Source organism: Astatotilapia calliptera, chromosome 2 (genome assembly GCF_900246225.1).
Source record: "Astatotilapia calliptera chromosome 2, fAstCal1.2, whole genome shotgun sequence".
Lineage (NCBI taxonomy): Eukaryota > Metazoa > Chordata > Actinopteri > Cichliformes > Cichlidae > Astatotilapia > Astatotilapia calliptera.
This window is the reverse complement of record NC_039303.1, coordinates 10,246,100-10,263,509: the sequence shown is the minus strand read 5'-3', so window position 1 is coordinate 10,263,509 and position 17,410 is coordinate 10,246,100. Positions and strand designations below refer to the sequence as shown.

At 42.4% G+C, this 17,410-nt stretch overlaps 1 protein-coding gene across 3 annotated transcripts in view; it reads left to right on the top strand.

Moving 5' to 3' along the window:
• The window catches only part of LOC113031912 (transcription factor COE3), a 140,506-nt gene extending 123,840 nt beyond the window's left edge, over nucleotides 1–16,666 (top strand). For 2 of the 3 annotated variants that reach the window (XM_026184453.1, XM_026184444.1), the window contains exons 12-16: nucleotides 2,300–2,365; nucleotides 3,036–3,210; nucleotides 6,971–7,153; nucleotides 10,356–10,445; nucleotides 12,584–16,666. In XM_026184453.1, the coding sequence (XP_026040238.1) occupies nucleotides 2,300–2,365; nucleotides 3,036–3,210; nucleotides 6,971–7,153; nucleotides 10,356–10,445; nucleotides 12,584–12,615 (546 nt within the window). In that variant the 3' untranslated portion in view covers nucleotides 12,616–16,666. The remainder of the gene's footprint in view (nucleotides 1–2,299; nucleotides 2,366–3,035; nucleotides 3,211–6,970; nucleotides 7,154–10,355; nucleotides 10,446–12,583) is intronic. The other variant, XM_026184461.1, reaches the window with a different exon arrangement.
• Nucleotides 16,667–17,410: the final 744 nt, after the last annotated feature.

The following is a 17,410-nucleotide window of genomic DNA, read 5'->3' as shown; positions in this document are numbered from 1 at the left end:
AAGGAAGAGAGGGGGAGAAAAGAATGAAAGAAAGATCGGTAACCAAAGTTAAAAAAGAGAGACAGTAGGAAGGAACACACGAAGTCAGGAAAGAGGAAGATGGGACAAAAGCAGGAAATAAAGGAGGTAGGGAAGGAAGAAAGGAAACAGGGAGCAAAGAGAAGAACGAGCAGAGCTCATCAAACAGCTGATTCTGGTGTAAACAAACAGTGATGCGTTCACTTCAACGTTCAAGCTTCAGGTCAAGGAAAAAAGCGTCCGCGTGCTGGACCGTTGCCCCCGAGGTCATCGCCTGTCGTGGGAAACGGAGACCTTCGTGTGTCAAAGGCCGGTTCGCTGCCAACTCAGAGGAAGCGCTCTGATTGGCCAGGGAGGGAACACAAAGTGCGTCTCTGGAGACGTTTTTGTTTAGAAGCTGCGGCTCCAGCAGAAAGTTAAAATGCAATAAAAAAAAAATCAGTAGAATCCAAAGTAGAAATCCCCTTTAATCTCTGCGTTCTGCAGTGAAACTCGACAGAAATAAGAAGGCGCAGATTTGAGCGGCAGGAGTGATTCGTGCCGACAGCCGCGAGACGAGGGAAACGTTTCTCCTCAGCGGCTTCGACAGCAGCAGAATCTCTAATGCTGAGTTCAAAGATGCGGTTCAGGGTCAGCCGCACATTCATAATCACAGGTGGAAGGAGCTCTCGCACTCCTTTACTTCATATTAGAGCTGCACCGCTGCTCTGTGGAGGGACAGTTTAATGCTGCTGAACAACAAATCGACAAATTTCAGCCTCAAGAAAAAATAACCAGAGGTCCAGGAAGTACACCGATCCGTTGACATGCCAGACGAACGCCAGGAAGCTTCATTCACTTTAGTTCAATGCATGAAATGTTTGTATTTGTTCTCATTGGCCAGTTTCAGGAAGCCTGCTGAGGGCATCAGACGCTGCCATTAAGCTGCTCTTTAACCTTTTAAAGCCTGAACCATGATGACTCGATGACAAATTAAAAAATTATTATTAACTATTCATTTGCATATATGAGTTTTTATTTGTATTATATTTGTGTTTTGTTTTTTTTTGCAATTTATTTATATTTGTTGTGGGGAAAAAAGTCTCACTGTTGATGTAGAAGTCTCAAAGAAAATCAAATATACTAGAAACAGTGAAGAAATGGAAAGGGCAAAAAGGAAATAATAACTGATGAAAGGATAAAAGCAAGGAAGGAAAGACAGGAGGGAAAAGGAGACGACGGAACAAAAGTGAAGGAAACCTGTGACGTGCTGATGTCAGCGAACCTTTCAGAGAGGGGTGTAGGTTCAGGGTCGGGGGGCCGGGGGAGGCGCACGGGGCCGAATCTCAAGTTGACGTCAGTTCCCGTCAGTTTCCTCGCTGCCTCGAACTTTTGGGAACAGCGTCTGCAGTGCGGTCGGAGCTCTGATGGCTGAACCTAGAGAGTGGCAGCCGTCACCTCCTCCTCCTCTTCCTTCATCACTTCACGTGAAAAACAAGCCTCCCTCTCTCCCTCTCCTGCTGTAATACCTCAGGGAGATCCAGCAGAGGCCTCCACCTCCCCACTGCTGCTCCTCTGGGACTCCACACCTCCTCCTCCCTCTGTCAGCTGATCATCCTCAGGCTTTCCTGTGTCTCCATTCAGCGCTTTGTTTACATCACCTTTTTTCCTCCCTTGTTTCCTTATTTCACCTTTTACCTTTATATTTCCCTTCCTCACTTCCTTCCTTCCTGCATTCTTTCTTTCATTAATGGTTTTTCTTGTTTCCTCCCCTTTCCTTGTTTCTTTCCATCCCTTCTCTGTTTCTTCCTCCCCCCTTGTTTCCTTTCCTGTTCCTTGTTTCCTTCTGTTGATATCATTTATTTATCCCTGTCCATTTAAATGTTTTTACTTGCATTTTTTTCTGACTTTAATTTTCCCTAATGTTCCCTTCATTTTGTTTAATTTCCTTCCCCTTATCCCTTATTTCTTTCCTTGTTTCCTTTTGTAATTTTTTCTTCCTTTTTTCCATCCTGTATTCCTTTCTTTCTCCTGTCTCCTTTTCTCATTCCTTATTTTATTTCTCTTTTTTGGTTCTTTCCTTCCTTTCCTTTTTTTTTTACCCATCACCCCCTCTTCTTGTGTTTGTATTCACTTGTTTATCAGTCACATTATTAAACCCAGACTCTCAGATTGGACGCTTCCTCTCCTGTGGGCTGAATGGAAAATGTGTGTGTGTGAGAATATGGCTTCCTGCTGATTCTTCTTCTGTCGTCCTTGTGTTGTGTTTTCTGTTAAACCTCCCTTTTTTGTCTTTTTTCAGGAAGTGCTGCTGAAGCGAGCGGCCGACCTGGTGGAAGCTCTGTACGGGATGCCGCACAATAACCAGGTGAGGGAGCACCTTCACTTTGACCTTTGGCCTCTTCAAACTCAAACACATGAGGATCAGTGAAACATCCCATCACAAACCTCAGGATATATCTCAGAAATAAATGATGAGTAATGATAAGAAAAATGTAATAGTGAGGCTCTAACAGAGGACAGAAATCCCAGACTCCTGAATGAAAAACTGTGTTAGACTTCATACGTCTAACAGAATCCCTGCATTTACTACACTGACAGCTTCCCCTGGGCCATTCAGACAATTAACTAATGCTGTCCCCCCACACCTCACCCCTGCCCACCCACCTCACCAATCACCTCACTCTGGGTAACCCTCATCACTCACTCCAAGCACTTCGCAACTATTTTGTTCTCCAATGTGTGAGTTCTAATCTTTTTGTATATATATGTCCAGACAATCACCTTCTACTGAAGCGCAAACATCCATGTGGGGTTTTACTAAATTTTTCAGTGACTATTTACGTTGCTCACACTTCAATATGACATAAAAACAAGAGATTCAAAAAATGCCAAACTTCAACATCATCATACGTCCCGTGAACTCTAAATTTAGTTCACTGGTGGGAACCGCAGAACTGAGATTCACTGCTTTCCAACATTTTCATGCCAACAGTAACTCTTACAAAATAATGTCCCGTCCTCCCCTCTCCTCGCAGGAAATCATCCTGAAGCGAGCGGCCGACCTCACCGAGGCGCTCTACAGCGTCCCTCGCAGTCACAACCAGCTGCCGTCGCTCACTGGCTCAGCCGCTCACTCGGGGATGATGGGAGTGAACTCATTCAGCAGTCAGCTCGCCGTCAACATCTCCGAGGCCTCGCAGGCCGACCAAGGTGAGAGCGCGCTGCTACCCATGATCCTCTAGGGAGGGGGTGGAGGCCTCATGGTTTACGCCGCATCACAAGTGTGCTCAGTAGACTGCATTAAAGACAAATGGAGGCCAAGTAGACTTTGTTGACCAGCAGGGTTGACTGTCCACTAGAATCCAGCAGGGACAGGGAGTTTAGTATCGTTAAGTAAAGTCCAACAAACGTTTTTAGGGTCCAACTTTATTGAGAGTCTGAGAGTTAAAAAGAGTCTTTAGAAGAGTCCAGTAGACTGGAGTGGTTTAGTGGACGTCAGGAAAGTTCACTGGACGTCATTGAATTTCTGTAGAGTCCTACAGGATACTTCACTAGAGTTCATGAAACAATGTATGACTTCCATGTAGGGTTCAAGTTCACACATCTCTTTCAGTTATAAAACCCACACATTTTAGTTTGAGTGGATGCAAGCGTCCATAGATTACCAAAGGGCTCCACAAAGTTATTTTTACAGACTATTTTCAGCAGCACATGAATTCATGTTTATTGTTTTAGTACCTGCTATCAGACACAGTCAAAATAAACAAGAGCACGTTCACTGAAGTGTTTCTACAAGTTTTTGGACGTCAGTGGAAATCTGATATATCTCAGTTCTTGTTAGCAGATACGTTCGGTGGTGTTTCCACTGTAGCTCTGTGGGTTTGTTATCCTCAGTGTTTCCTTTCAGCAGTCAGTTCTGCTTCTGTCAGGAACGCTCAGGAAAACATGCAGCAAACAGCTTGTGAGCGCGTCGACAGGAAGCAGATCGAGCTGCTTTTACTCCCCGGACACCCCCCCTCCACTTCGACCACAAACCGTGGCCTGGTTTTCCCATCGGCCCCGCAGCGAACACCTTACAGGAATCTATGAGGTCATGGGAAACGAGGTAGCAGCCATGCTGAAAATTCATAACTGTGGTCCAGTCGGAAACATTACACCAAGGATCTAATGCCGTCCTCCCCGCTGTTATGAAGTATGAAATGGCTCTGTGTGCCCCTTGCAATTATCCACCGTGATTAAAACATTAATAAAAACAGCAGCTCTCGAGCCCAGACCTTATCAGGCGGACGAGGCAGGTAATTTACAGCTCCAATTCAGCTCGGCCTGCTCAGCATCATGTCATCGTCCTGCAGGATGAAGGCTTTTTCCTCTGGAGTCTGTCTTTGTCAGAGTTTATGGGGTCACGAGGGAAGCCTGATACCAGGAAAAATACCCCCAAAAACATATTTTTACTTACCTGCCCACGTTCAGCCTTCTTTATAACTTTGCATGTAACGCTTACAGAATCATGGATAAGGCTTAATTGTTTTTGAAGATGTGTATTCTCACTTCCAAGTAAATTCCCTGAATACCTGTCGCCCTTGTACTACTAGCCATAAACAACAGCAGCTAATGTTAGCTTAAAAATAGTCCACTAACTGCTAATGCTATCAAACGACTATTTCCCAGCAGAACACAGAGTAAGGACAGGAACTAGCACTGATGTGGCTCCATAGTGTTAGTGAGGAAGCAGGTTAAAGTTAGCTAACTGTTAAGTGATATGTTGGCTAGCAAGTAGTTTTTCTGCTTTGGTTAGTACTAAAATTAGCTAACTCTAGCCAGAAGAAATTGAGTTTTGTCTAATCAGGAATTTTGGCAGTCACAGAGCATTTGAGTCATAAAAAGAGGACAAACTACTAGCTATCCAGCATAGCAAAATGCTGTCTTTAGTAAATGAAGTTTGCTAACTCTCAGACATTGATTGAACTGGTTGTTTTAATTTAAAAATTAGTGAATGCTACAATTTTACCAGCAACATATTCTTGCTGCATTGCTAAATTACAGCTAGCTGGCTAGGCTTAGCTTGCTTCCTAACATTATTGCTATCATAGAGGCACTACCTGATGATTTTTGTTGTCAGTACACTAATACTCAGATATCTGATACATATGTTATTTAAACTAGTATAATTACAGTACATACAGTAGAGTAGCAGCAGGATTTTTCTGATTTTAGACAGAGAACCGTCATCGGTTTATACAGAAGGCAAAGAAATTAAAAATATAGAGCTTAAATCCGTTAAAGTGACAAAAACAGTATATAAATAAATTTTTAACTGATAAAAAAGTTATTAACTCTGAAAGAGCTTTTCTAGTCGTTAATTTTTGTCATTAAACAGTGAAATCCAAATTGTCCGTTAACCAGCTCATCTGCACTGCTCTGCAGCAAACACGTTTCAGGCTTCGGTGTGAATGAGCGCGCAGGATGTGACCTGCATCCGATCTGCTTCCCACGCTGCTGTGGCGAAATGGATAGGGAGAGGGAACGCACCAAGACAAACACCACCCAACACTCAGTCCATTTGTTAAGGCATTATTTTTTTTATTACAGAACAATCCTTACATTTACTCTGAGTGCTCGGCCGCTCCCTGCACTCTGCTACTCCACATGTGTTTCCCATCGCCGCCTCTCCTCGCCCTTGTCCCTGGGCAGCGCTCCATCAGCCGCTCCTGCTGGGAATTGCGTTGGCCCGAAATGGGAAGTTGGGGGAAAGGGAAAGAGGGTGGAGGGTGAGGCGAGAGAGAGGGCGTAATGTGCTACTTGGCACTCTGTTAGCTCTGCTAAGTGAGCTCGTCCCGAGGTCGGTGGGAACTGTGGAGCCTCGGGAGGGGGTCAGAGGTCAGGCTGAGTGCTGCGGGAACATTGGTATTCAATGCATCTTGGATGAGGGTCAATCAGTGGGAGCATGGGGGGGTGAGAGGGGAGAGAAGGGAGACCAGAGGTAAGTAAAAAGCAGGAGTCAGGTGACAGATGAAGGGCAGACCTCGCCTGCAGGGAGGCGAGCTCTTCATAACAGGAGACCAGCAGTGACAGGCGCGATGATGTCACTGCTGAGGTCACAGTGAGGAGGTCAGCAAAATGTAGGGTAATTTGTAGGTTTTCTTACTATGTGAGTTGGCCTTTTGTCAAACCAGTTTTAGACCACCAAACATTTACATTCCTGGGTTAAAAAAGATATTAGTTTTGTATTCTGTTTGTTTATTCTGAATAATTTTACAAGATCATTATCAAGATCTTCTTGGTGATGAATACTGCTTTTCAGTTTCATATCTCTACCTGTCAGCCTGGTTTGCCCTTACAGGGCTTCGACTGTGTTTTTGCATTTGAGAAAAACGAATAAATAAAAACGTCTCACGCTCAGGTGGGCTGAGTCAGAAGGAGGAGGTTGGGGCGGAGAGAGGCTGTACAAAACGTTGTCTTTGCAATTAAAAGACAGATTTCACAGTGAACTCACTACTTTAGTAATTTGTCTGCTGGTTTAGTGGTTCTCGACCAAAGGGTCACCCGATCAATCAAGAAGGTCATGAGATGATTAATGGAGTTAAAACCCGATAACATTTTGTTGTAAACATTTTGAATAATTATATCTACTTCATCCTACACAGTTTAAAGGAGAAGGGGCTAAATGAACATTAATTGAGGCACCGCACCAACTGCTGGGAATCATGCAAAGCTACTGTAGTCACAGAATAACAAATTTGGAGCTGGAAATGCACAGCGTGGGTCCAGTTCAATCAAACTGTGAGAAATTTAGAGTGACAGTTACTCTTGGAAGTCGTCACATCAAGTAAATGTTTTTTGAATTTCACAGTCTTAAAGTAAAGATTCATTTCTTAATTATGACGTAATGATGAGAGATGATTGATTATCTATCCAAACACTGAAGTCAGCGTATGGACACATGATGAAGAGTACTTCTTCCTCCTCTTAGGCTATTCCCGTAACTCAAACAGCGTGTCTCCTCGCGGCTACGTGCCGAGCTCCACGCCTCAGCAGTCCAACTACAACACCATCACGTCCACCATGAACGGATACGGGGCGGGGATGACCAACCTGGGCGTACCTGGATCCCCCAGCTTCCTCAACGGCTCCACCGCCAACTCCGCTTACGCAAGTGAGTAATACGCTTACATATCGCATTAACGAAACCAAACCTCATCCATCCAGGAGGCAGTCAGCAGGAGGGATCATTTACAACTGTGGCTAAAATCAGACGTATTTATGCTCCAAAACACACAGCGCTGTTCCTGATGCTCCAAATACCGATTAAAAAAGAAATCTGTGCTTCCTGCTTAAATCTGCATTTGATGCCACGTTACCAAAACCTGCATTAAAGCTATGGACGCTGCTCGTTTATGTTGATGCTCTGCTGCTGGCTGATGTTTGAATTGAACTTGACGGTGGAGTGGCAGTTGAGTCATTAAAACGATTAAGTCCATGTAATGAAGTGATGGGAGTTGAAGCTGTATTGGTCCATGTAGTTGCATGTGAAGGTAGCGGCTTAAGGAGATGTTGGAAGTGTTGGGTGAAGCAATAACGGAGGCTTAAGTATCCAAGTAGCATGAAAAACCAGAAGGAAAAGTTTGAAAACTTTACAGTAAGCACAGGAATTAGAATAACTGAAGTTATTCTCAGCCAAGTAGGGGTTTAGGGTCGGCATATTTAGGTATTTTAAGGGACTCAGGAGCCCGTTAACCACTGAAAGCACCTATGATTATTATGGACTAGCCTGGGAAAATGTTCTCAGCAAGGCCGATGTTTTAATTTTATAAAATTGGATCTGAACCAGAATTTCTTCCCTCACCTTTAGCCCACGTCTCCACCCACTGGTCTGGTTTGCTTTTATCTTGCTGAGAGAGAGAAGAAAAACAACAGCACTAAAAACGTTCCTTCATCTTGTCTTATGCCTCGGTGGAGGCATCATATTTTAATGAAATCCAGAGTAATTATGAGCAGTGATTTGGCTAACAGCTTTAAAATGTTAGTAAAAGGCCAAAGTATCCGTATCAAGCGTGAACGTGACCAAGATACCAAGAGCTGTTGAGTGTTGGTACCTAGCTTGACACCACATTACCCAGTGTACTGGGCTTCGTAGTACTGATGATATACTCTGTATATGGGTTCGCGATGCTGAAAATAAAACGACTTGATGGCAGATTGATGATGGCGTTGTGCACAGAGCAATACGAGCAAACAAAAGTGAAGCATTTCCCGCTGCAGGAGACGAGTCGATGCTTCTGAGTCGGCCGTGTTGTTCGTCAAACTTTACACTCGGCGCTGATTAACATGCCTGGAGTCGGAGCAGCAGCGTAGAAGGCGCAGGTGTGTTTTGGAGACTAAACTCGCCCGCGGGGAGCGCTCCATTGTTTTGGCTTCTGTATCAAAGAGCTCAGCAAGTCTCAGCGAGACTCGTTTAGAAGGTAGTGAGCTCAAAATGCGTCTCCTTGCCAGGTGATGTTGTCGTCCCTGGCGACTAAACAAAAGGTGGGCTCACATCTCGCCTGGCTGAGCTACAGTTTCCCGCCGCCGAGGGTCTGAGTGTTTGTGTGTGCGTGTGTGTGGACTTAACACTGCCACGCATTGTTCACCTCCTCCTTCCCTCCTCTGACTGTCCCCCTGTCCATACTCCTCCTCACCCATCCCCTCCACCTCCTCCACTAACCCCACTAACACCCTCACCGCATCCTTCATGCATTCATGCATTCACGCTTTGGGCCGAATCCATTAATATCAGCTGGAGAAAAAGGAACGGAAAAACAACAAGAAGGAGCCAAGGAGGAGGAAATGTGAGGAGAAAGAAGCAGCGATCCAGGACAGACTGATGCTTGTTGGCATGAAGTGATAAATCACATTTACATTCCCCCGCTTCATTTTACAGTTCCATGTTCAAATGCTGTCCTTGAATCATTACAGACACACTGTGGTCCATAAACTCTGTGGAAGCTCTTAAAGGAACAGCTCAACATTTGGACAGATGCGCTCAAAACTCTGCGTTTCAGAGACGGAAATTAATCCGCTGATGATTATGTATTCAGCTCAGAGCTGGAGCCATCTGCTGTTTGTAACTTCAGGGTCGTGTCTGAGATTTTACTGGAAATTTCAGTATTTCACGGTGACCTTTGGGGTAGCAACACATCCACTGTTAAGATACATTTCAGAGTCTCGACTGCAGAGATGGCGGCTGATTTCAAACCTGCAGTGGAGAGTCCACATGTGGTCAGCTTAGCATTAAGTTAAACGTCACATTACGTCATGCTTGTTTGACAGAGTGCACTTTTAGTCGTCCGACCACATTAACGTCATATCCTCACGATTTTCCCGGAAAGCTTCTGAACTCTAAAGTCACATCTTCAGTTTAAAGACTACTTTAAAGATTCAGAGGAACGAAATACTCAAATGAGTAAATCAGGAGGAGGTGACTTTAAAGAGCCGGAGATGAGCAAAATATTAAAAATGTAATAAAAATTAAAAGGAGAAAGCACCTTAGCAGCAAATACATGTGACAAGTCTCCTGAAGAAGTCGTGACTGAAGGCTTCAGGAGTTTACTCGTACTTTGGCTCTGTTTGGTTTAAACGCCGGGTCTGCTCAGGTTGCTTCTGGAAAACTTCCAAAGAACAGATGTCAAGCTCAAGTCATCACTGATGGACAGCTCCGGCTCTGCACTGACCACCGATAGATGATGATCAATAAGAGCGTCTCTGAAAATGTTGAACTGTTCCTTTAATCGGGAGTCAGCTGTAGAAGCAGCAGGAAAATTCAAAGCTGTTCGCCTAAAGACACACGAAGAGTAAATGAGTGGGTGATTTATTAAAAAGGAAAAAAGTCAATTTACCGCACGATGTTAGACACCTGCCTTCTCTCACACACACACACACACACACACACACACACACACACACACACACACACCTGTGCAGCGTGCGCGGATGAAGCTGCTGCTGCTGCTCTCAGGTTGGTTTATTCCAAACAAGTCCTTCAAGTTATGGATCAACTTTGCCAGATGTGCAGCTGTTTGTGCTCGGAGCATGTTTGTTCCTGCAGACCTCGGCTCGATCTGAGGCAGGGACCCATTCTTCCTCCTCCTCACCCTCCTCTTCATCATCCTCCTCCTCCTCCCTGCATGATTCGCCTCATCTCCGTCCGATCGCTCACCTCCTGTCTGTCTGCCTGCTCGTTACCGTCACGTCCTCCTTCTGTAGGACCCCCTCCCCACACCTTCCTACTCCTCCTTCCCTTGTCTTCCTCACCTCCTCCTCCTCTTCGTCTACTCCCATAGGCCCTTATTCATTCTCTCCTGTCCATATGGTTTCTGCAGTCAAACAGAAGAGCGCCTTCGCCCCTGTCGTGCGGCCACAGACCTCCCCGCCCCCCACCTGCACCACCACCAATGGCAGCAACCTCCAGGGTGAGCATCCCACCCCCCCGTCCCGCCTGTCAGCACCCCCGCCCCCTGCTGTCCTCCTGCTCGTGTCCCATCAGGACACGCAGGTGGATGTCCACGCGGCGCCGCTGTATGAGAAGGACTCTTTCTGTGTTGCGTGTTGATTCCTGCTTTCACACACTTGGAGGTCAAAGTTGATCCATAACTTCTGGCATTTTGGGGAATTTGGAGCTTAAACTTGAGCATTTTTCTTTTATAGTTAATACCGCTGCAAATTTCACCCTGCAAAGTATTTCCCCCCATAACCGAGTCCTATTCTTTAGCTTTTATTTGGCTCAGTGAAGTCCAAGAATCCGTCGTAGATCTGTCTTTATTTCAACATCATCTCTCAGCTTTATCCAAATACTTTTACAACGCAGGCATTTAACTGATTTTATTTAACCTTTCAGCGCTTCACAGAAAGACTTTAACAGCAAATGCATATTTTGTGCGAGTGTGTTAAATGAACCCTAATTATTCCAGAGATCTGTTTACACGAGACGTATCTTAAATCTTTTCGATGTGCCTCTCAGGAAGGCGTTTTTATTTAAAACTGGAGGTTTTTTCACTCTTCATGAAAAAACATATTTTAGGTCTTGTAATATCCACAGTTATAATCACCAAGACGTTTTAAATATTTCTGAGTGGGCAGCTTGAAGAGTAAAAAACTTTCATGATAAAACATTGTTATGTTAAAGTACAGTAAAGTAGAATTTTAGAAAAACTGAGGCTGCATCCGCATGTACTCAGCTAAAAAAGGACTTTTTGAATTCGCCTCACAGCATCAGCAGCGTGCACCTTTATCTCCTGTTTTGATATCAAACTGTGCGCCATGTTTGTGGGTTTTTGATTGGCTAACATTTCTTCACAGTTAGGCAGAAGTGGCAAACGTAAAGATAGTCTGTACTTAAGTAGAAAAAAAGATACTAGTGTTAAAAAGTACTCCAGTAAAAGTTGAAGTACTGATTCAAGTTCTGTACTCCAGTAAAAGTAAAAAGGTAGCGGCTCTGAAATGTACTCAGAGTAAAAAGTAGCTTTTTGGAGGACGTTTCTATATTTGTGGAAAGCTAATTGAACCTTGTGCTGTTTTAACATAATAATAAAATAATGTCAGTAGATGGGAGTACAGACGTTATTTCATTCAAACATTTTAATTCTCACGAATATTCTCAGCTTGAATCACATCAGCAGAACATGAAGAGAAAAATAAGGAAACCAAACATAGCTCTGTGTCCTGTTGCTACATTGTAGAGGGCGACAGTCAGGGGTTAAAGTGGATTCAGCAGGTGGAGCAACCCTAAAACTGTCTGTAATGGCTCAGCGTGGGGGAAAGATTCATAACTCACAATAATTTCTATTCAGAGCTTGAGTCGATTTTCTGATTTAAATCCATCACAGTACAACAAACTAACCTGTTTATCCTGCACTAACCTGCAGAGGATTTTCATGCAGCCTTTAAATAACAGTCTCCCTCAGTTTGTTTTGCATGTCTCACAATATGAAACAACATAATATCACATGTACAGACCCAATATGTGATTTAAAAATGTGAGGACTTACTTGTGAGCTTTAAATGAGCAGTCCTTTCTTTAAATCTAAGCTCTCGCCTTCCTCTCCTGTCCTGCCTTTTTTATCTTTCTCCATCTCTGAGTGAAGTTAGCTCTCAAAACAAGGAGAAACAGTTTTGCTTCTATCGTCTGTTTTTATGCAACATCTCCTGGTGATTAATAAACGAACAGGAGTGACTCTCATGTGTTTCTGTTTAGGCTCAAATTGGTTTGATGTTGGGAAGGCCGCAGTGACGTGAAATAAAAACGCTCAAAAGCTTGTTTTGAAAATGTGAGGAAGAAAGCACAGGTATCTGTTTATAAATGTAGGGAGTAAAAGAAAAAAAACTGCACAGGTAAAATACAGATAGCTGAAAATTCTACTTAAGTACATTAACGAAGTATTTGTACTTTGTTACTTCCCACCTCTGCAGTTTGGCAGCGCTTTGCATTTTCACGACAGATGGAGACATTTTTCCAATCAAACTGAAAAATCCAGTGTATGCGTGGACGTAGCCTGAAATGCTCAGCGAGCATCACGAAACATGAGATCTGACTCATTCTGTGTTGTTTCAGCCATGGCAGGTCTCATCGTGCCCCCCATGTGAGGAGGACTCTCAGCCAGGTACCGTCAGACTCCCCACAACCCTCCCCCAGCCTGAAACGCCACAACAACGTCCTTCCCATCATCCTTTAGACCGACCCGTCTGACCCAGAGTCCGAACCCGAAGAACTTCAACAATTCAGTCACCATCAGCCGAGGACGTCGCTTCTTCCTGCAGCCGTTGCAGACACCACCGGCAGGCGTTTACGAACCCGGAACAGGAAACGTCTGCAGTGGCTGCGGGCGGAGGCAGCGCTCGCTCAGCGTGAACTGTGGGTGGATGAAAGGTGTCTGCAGTACTGCATGTTGTGCTGAGATATTAAACAGGTTACTTTGACTTGAGAAGTCTGTGGAGGCTGAACAGATCTCAGATCAGTTCGAACCACTGTGAGACAGGAAGTAGGCGTGTCCACTGGGAGCATCTGTTCTAAGCTAATCATCATATCGTGAAAAAAAAAAAATCAGCCGAGTGGATGGTGTCATCTTCAAATACCTCGCTTTGTTCAAACTGAAAATGCTGGTGATTACTGTAAAAAAATAATAAATAAAAATCACCAAATCTCTGTTAATTTTTAGCTAAAAAATCCTTGTAATGTTATCCAGGCAGCTCAGTTTGACCCCCTCCCCGAAAAGCTTACTTTTCTTCTGATTGGCTGTCTTTTGGAAGCCTACAGAGGGGCAGCACCAAGTGCTTTTTAGCTAATCTAAACAAATTAGCGGGTAATTTGCCAGTAAATAGTAACCCTACCTCATCTAAAACTTTGGTCAACACAATATAAAAATATTTTTAAAATATAAAGAAAGGCAGAAAAGAGCTTCTCTGTTTTCAGCTGCAGATCTGATTGGTTCTCACTAGAACAAAAGCTCTCAGTGGACACTGACCCTGAGTCGGACCGAGTCCGGAAATCAGGAAGTAATCATTTTTCAAACTTGGAAGAACCGTCAGACGGTTTTCAATCAGAAACCCCCAACAAGCCCCTCCCCCAGGACCAGAGTCCTTAAAGCCCCCGATGAATCTCACGTCTCAGCGCGTTTTACTTTCTGTACCATAGCTTTTAACAATGTTTGTGTCTCATAATCTAAAAAGGAGGAAAGTGCAGTAATTTTGTAAGCTAAGGAAAGAATGAAGCATCCTGCCGAAGAGAGACGAGCAAATGTTCCACTAACATTTGTCCGTAACACGTTGAGGCAGCCCAGCGTTTTCAGCTTTTCTTTTTCTTTTCTTTTGGATGTCTCATTTTGAAATCCAGTACAATAGTTCTGTTTTTGCAGGTGTGTCGAGTGGTAGATTTTAACCAGAAAAAGCTTGCAGCAGTTTTAATCACATTTAGGTACCAGATTTTCTTGTTATTCTTCTGATTGTGCTTATTTTATATGTATTTATAAAGTATGTTTTGGGGAGTTCTTTTGTGATTTAGGCCTGAATGATAGTCTCAAATATATATGTAAACACATTTGATGTCTTAATACCTTTTAGATATTGTAAAAAGAGTGAACAAGTGGGAAGAATTAACCCTTTTGTAAAACAAAACAAAAAAAACTCACGACACGGTCACCCTGTTTTTGAAAGCAGGACGTAAAACGACGCTTTCATCACTTTTGTATAAAAACGCTTTTCCGATATTTAACTTTTTGTAAACAGCATCGTTTGTTTCCCCTGGTTCTTCTCGTCTTTTGTGTATTATTGTGAAATGTATAATCATGGTTATTTCTTAATGCACTATTTTTTTTTGTTGGGGCACTTAATAAGAGCAATGTATCTTAGCAAAAAAGAAAAAAGCTAAAAGTGGAAAAAAAAAAGAAAAAAGATGAAAGCTAGAGCGATATGCACCAATATGTTTTTTTTTCTCCTGCCATCCTGAAATGGCAAAAATCCTCGTCATGTGAAATTTTTATATCTCAGAGACTTATAATGTCATAATATCCCAGCACTCGTTTTTTGAGGGGGGCGGTTTGGTGTTTAGAAGTCAGCATTTTATCCATCTGAATATTCGACCTGACCCTCGTCTTTGTGTTGGATTTTTTTTGCTGATATTGACTGTACGGTTTCAAAACACGGCGAAGAGTTTCAAACCAAGTTTTTTAGGGTCACCGATCTCAAGGAAACGTCCATCGATGTTGGTGTTGTTGCCGATGGTGCTGTTCTCGTCGTTGCACACAATCTGGATCATTTACTTATGCAACTGCTCTCCTGTACTGAAATGCAAGCTCATCGCCCGCGCTGCTGTGGCAAAAGTTCAAAAAAATGTAAAGAACCAAGACTTGAGTTTGATGCCTTACGACCGACCACGCTTAAAAACAAAGTCTTTCTTTTTTCCGACAAAGTTTTGGTTCCACAGCAATTATCAAAGGTTACTTTTGTTTGCTTTCTTGATTTGATGTCTTTGTCCCTCAGGTTTCCCCCTGAAATATACAAAAGATGCTCAACTGTAGAAGCTAACCGTCAGATACTGATGGCTGAGAAGTGTTAAAACTGCCAAATTACAAAGTGTAGAAGTTTATTCCTTCACCAAAGAGAAGAAAAACTGGAGACTGGAGTCGTTTTGTGATTTAACATCTGTTAACTACAAGAAATTACCCCAATAGAAAAGTAGAACTACGAGATCTTTGTGTCAAATGTGATCAAAACACTGAAAAAAGTGAAATTGCTGAAAAAATTCTTACTTTTTGGAGAATATGGACATGAAATATCACGTTTGTGTTTACAGCAAATATGACTTTGAAGTTAATTCATTCGCATAAACATGCAAGTTTTGGATGGGGGCTTTGAAAATGTGGCCCCCATTTTTAGATTATTATTTGTTTAGTAAAATGTATTAAAATACAACTAAAGTGTAAAGGAAATACCAAAGAACGTAAACTTCTATCGAGGAAAAGGCTTATGTCAAATACATACTTAAATCTGGAAAAGTGTCACTTTGTGTACGTGAACACAACATGTTAGATATAACTGTCGTGTCAGTGAACAAAGGAGAAAAATAAGGTTCTTCAGCATGAATCAGTAGATTCAATCTGGGGAATATTTCAGAGAGATCCAGGAGACTGTGAGATGAATAATTTGGCATAAAGATCTGGAATCTTTGGATTGTGATAAATGAAAAATTTCAAATTTCTGACATTTTTTCCCCCAATACAAAACACTGACAGTGTGACTTTTCTTCCATGATCATGTGACTAGAAGGAGCATAAATTTGATATCTGTCGGCTTGTATTACGATTATAAAATTAGCATTACAAATTTACACCAAAAACAAAGTTGAAAAAAATAAAATCAGTTTATACTGCATCTTATTTTACAGAGACACGATTTGTCTTTACATTTAACACGTTCTCGGAATAAAGTAATAAAAACTGTAAAGCTCTCCAGTTTTTCCTTTTTGGTGTGTTTGCGTAGTTTAAGGATGGTAGAAGAAACATTTTTTTTTCAAACTGCTTGAACCTACCTGAACCTTCAGACTTACACAAATTTTATTTGTATTTCTATGAATGTTAAAAGCAGAGTTGATGCAGGAATCTGAAGTCCAAATGATTAAACATCTGACTTTATGCAAATCCAGCAGTTTCTGCACAGTGTCACCCGGATGCTGTCACGTTAGCTTTTTGCTGGTATCTGTTCAGCATCTTTGGGAAAGACCCTTTATCAGTGATACTAATGAAGCCCAGGCAGCAGAGCCAACCTCCCTGATCAGTCCCCTCCAACAGCTCGCAGCTTTTCTTTCTCTTTTTGTCAGTCGCAGCGAGCTCGCTTCCCACCGTCTGGGTTTTAAACTGAAAAATAGACTTTTTTATGTTTTACTTCAATGTGAAAGAGGGCAGAGGCACTGCATTTTTGTGAAATATTAAATATATCATCAAAGTATATCAAAGCACAATGTTTAATTAGTTGTCTTTAGGATACAAACAGGGGTGTCACCCCCAGGTTTTTTCTTTTTCTGTCTCTGGCCATGCTGTAAATAAATGCATGTCTTCTGTTTTTTGGTTTGTTTGGTTTTTTTCTCTGTGATCCAGTGCTTTTTGTACAGAAACAATCTAATAAAGATTACATTTGGCTCGAAGCTCTCAAACTTACGCTGATGTTCAAATAAGAAAAGGGGGGGGGGAACTAATTATGGAGGCAGCACACACAAGTACCAGTAAAGAGTTAATGTTTACACACTTCACGAAGAACCTGGATCTGCTCTCAAAATGATTTAATCAAAATTAAAAGTTTTCAAATTGCAAATGAAACCGTTCAAGACAGAGAAAGCAGACGTGTTAATTCACATCAGATAGATTTAAAAACAGGAGTTGTTTTTTTTATTAAAAAACAAACAAACGTATATACTTTTATTATAAATAATTATGAAAAATATATATTAGAAATATAAAAACCTTCATTTCTTCTTATTAAAACTTTTAAGACAGCACATATTCTGGAGTCCAGCAGCACTGCTTTGCAAGTTGGACGTTTTTACAGCAACATCATTTAAAACAGGTAAGACAAATTTAAGAAAAATCTAAAGATTTGGAATAGTCACATTTGTTATTTAATGAGAAATTATCTGCGTCTATCTCACACACACATACACATACTGGGGTGTCTGCATCCAGTAAGGGTCCTGGGCTAGACCAAGCAGACATGAGTGAGAGAGATCAACAAGGTCAGGTGCTGAGGAACCAGTCACTGATTTGTAGTGGGCTACTTCTTGGCATGTTAATTCTAATGGCCCCTTTTATGTTCATTGCCCCTTGGGGATAAATAAAATCTTTCTGATTCTGATTCTGATCCTCAAGCTCCCTGTCCGCTTAAAGCTTTTCAA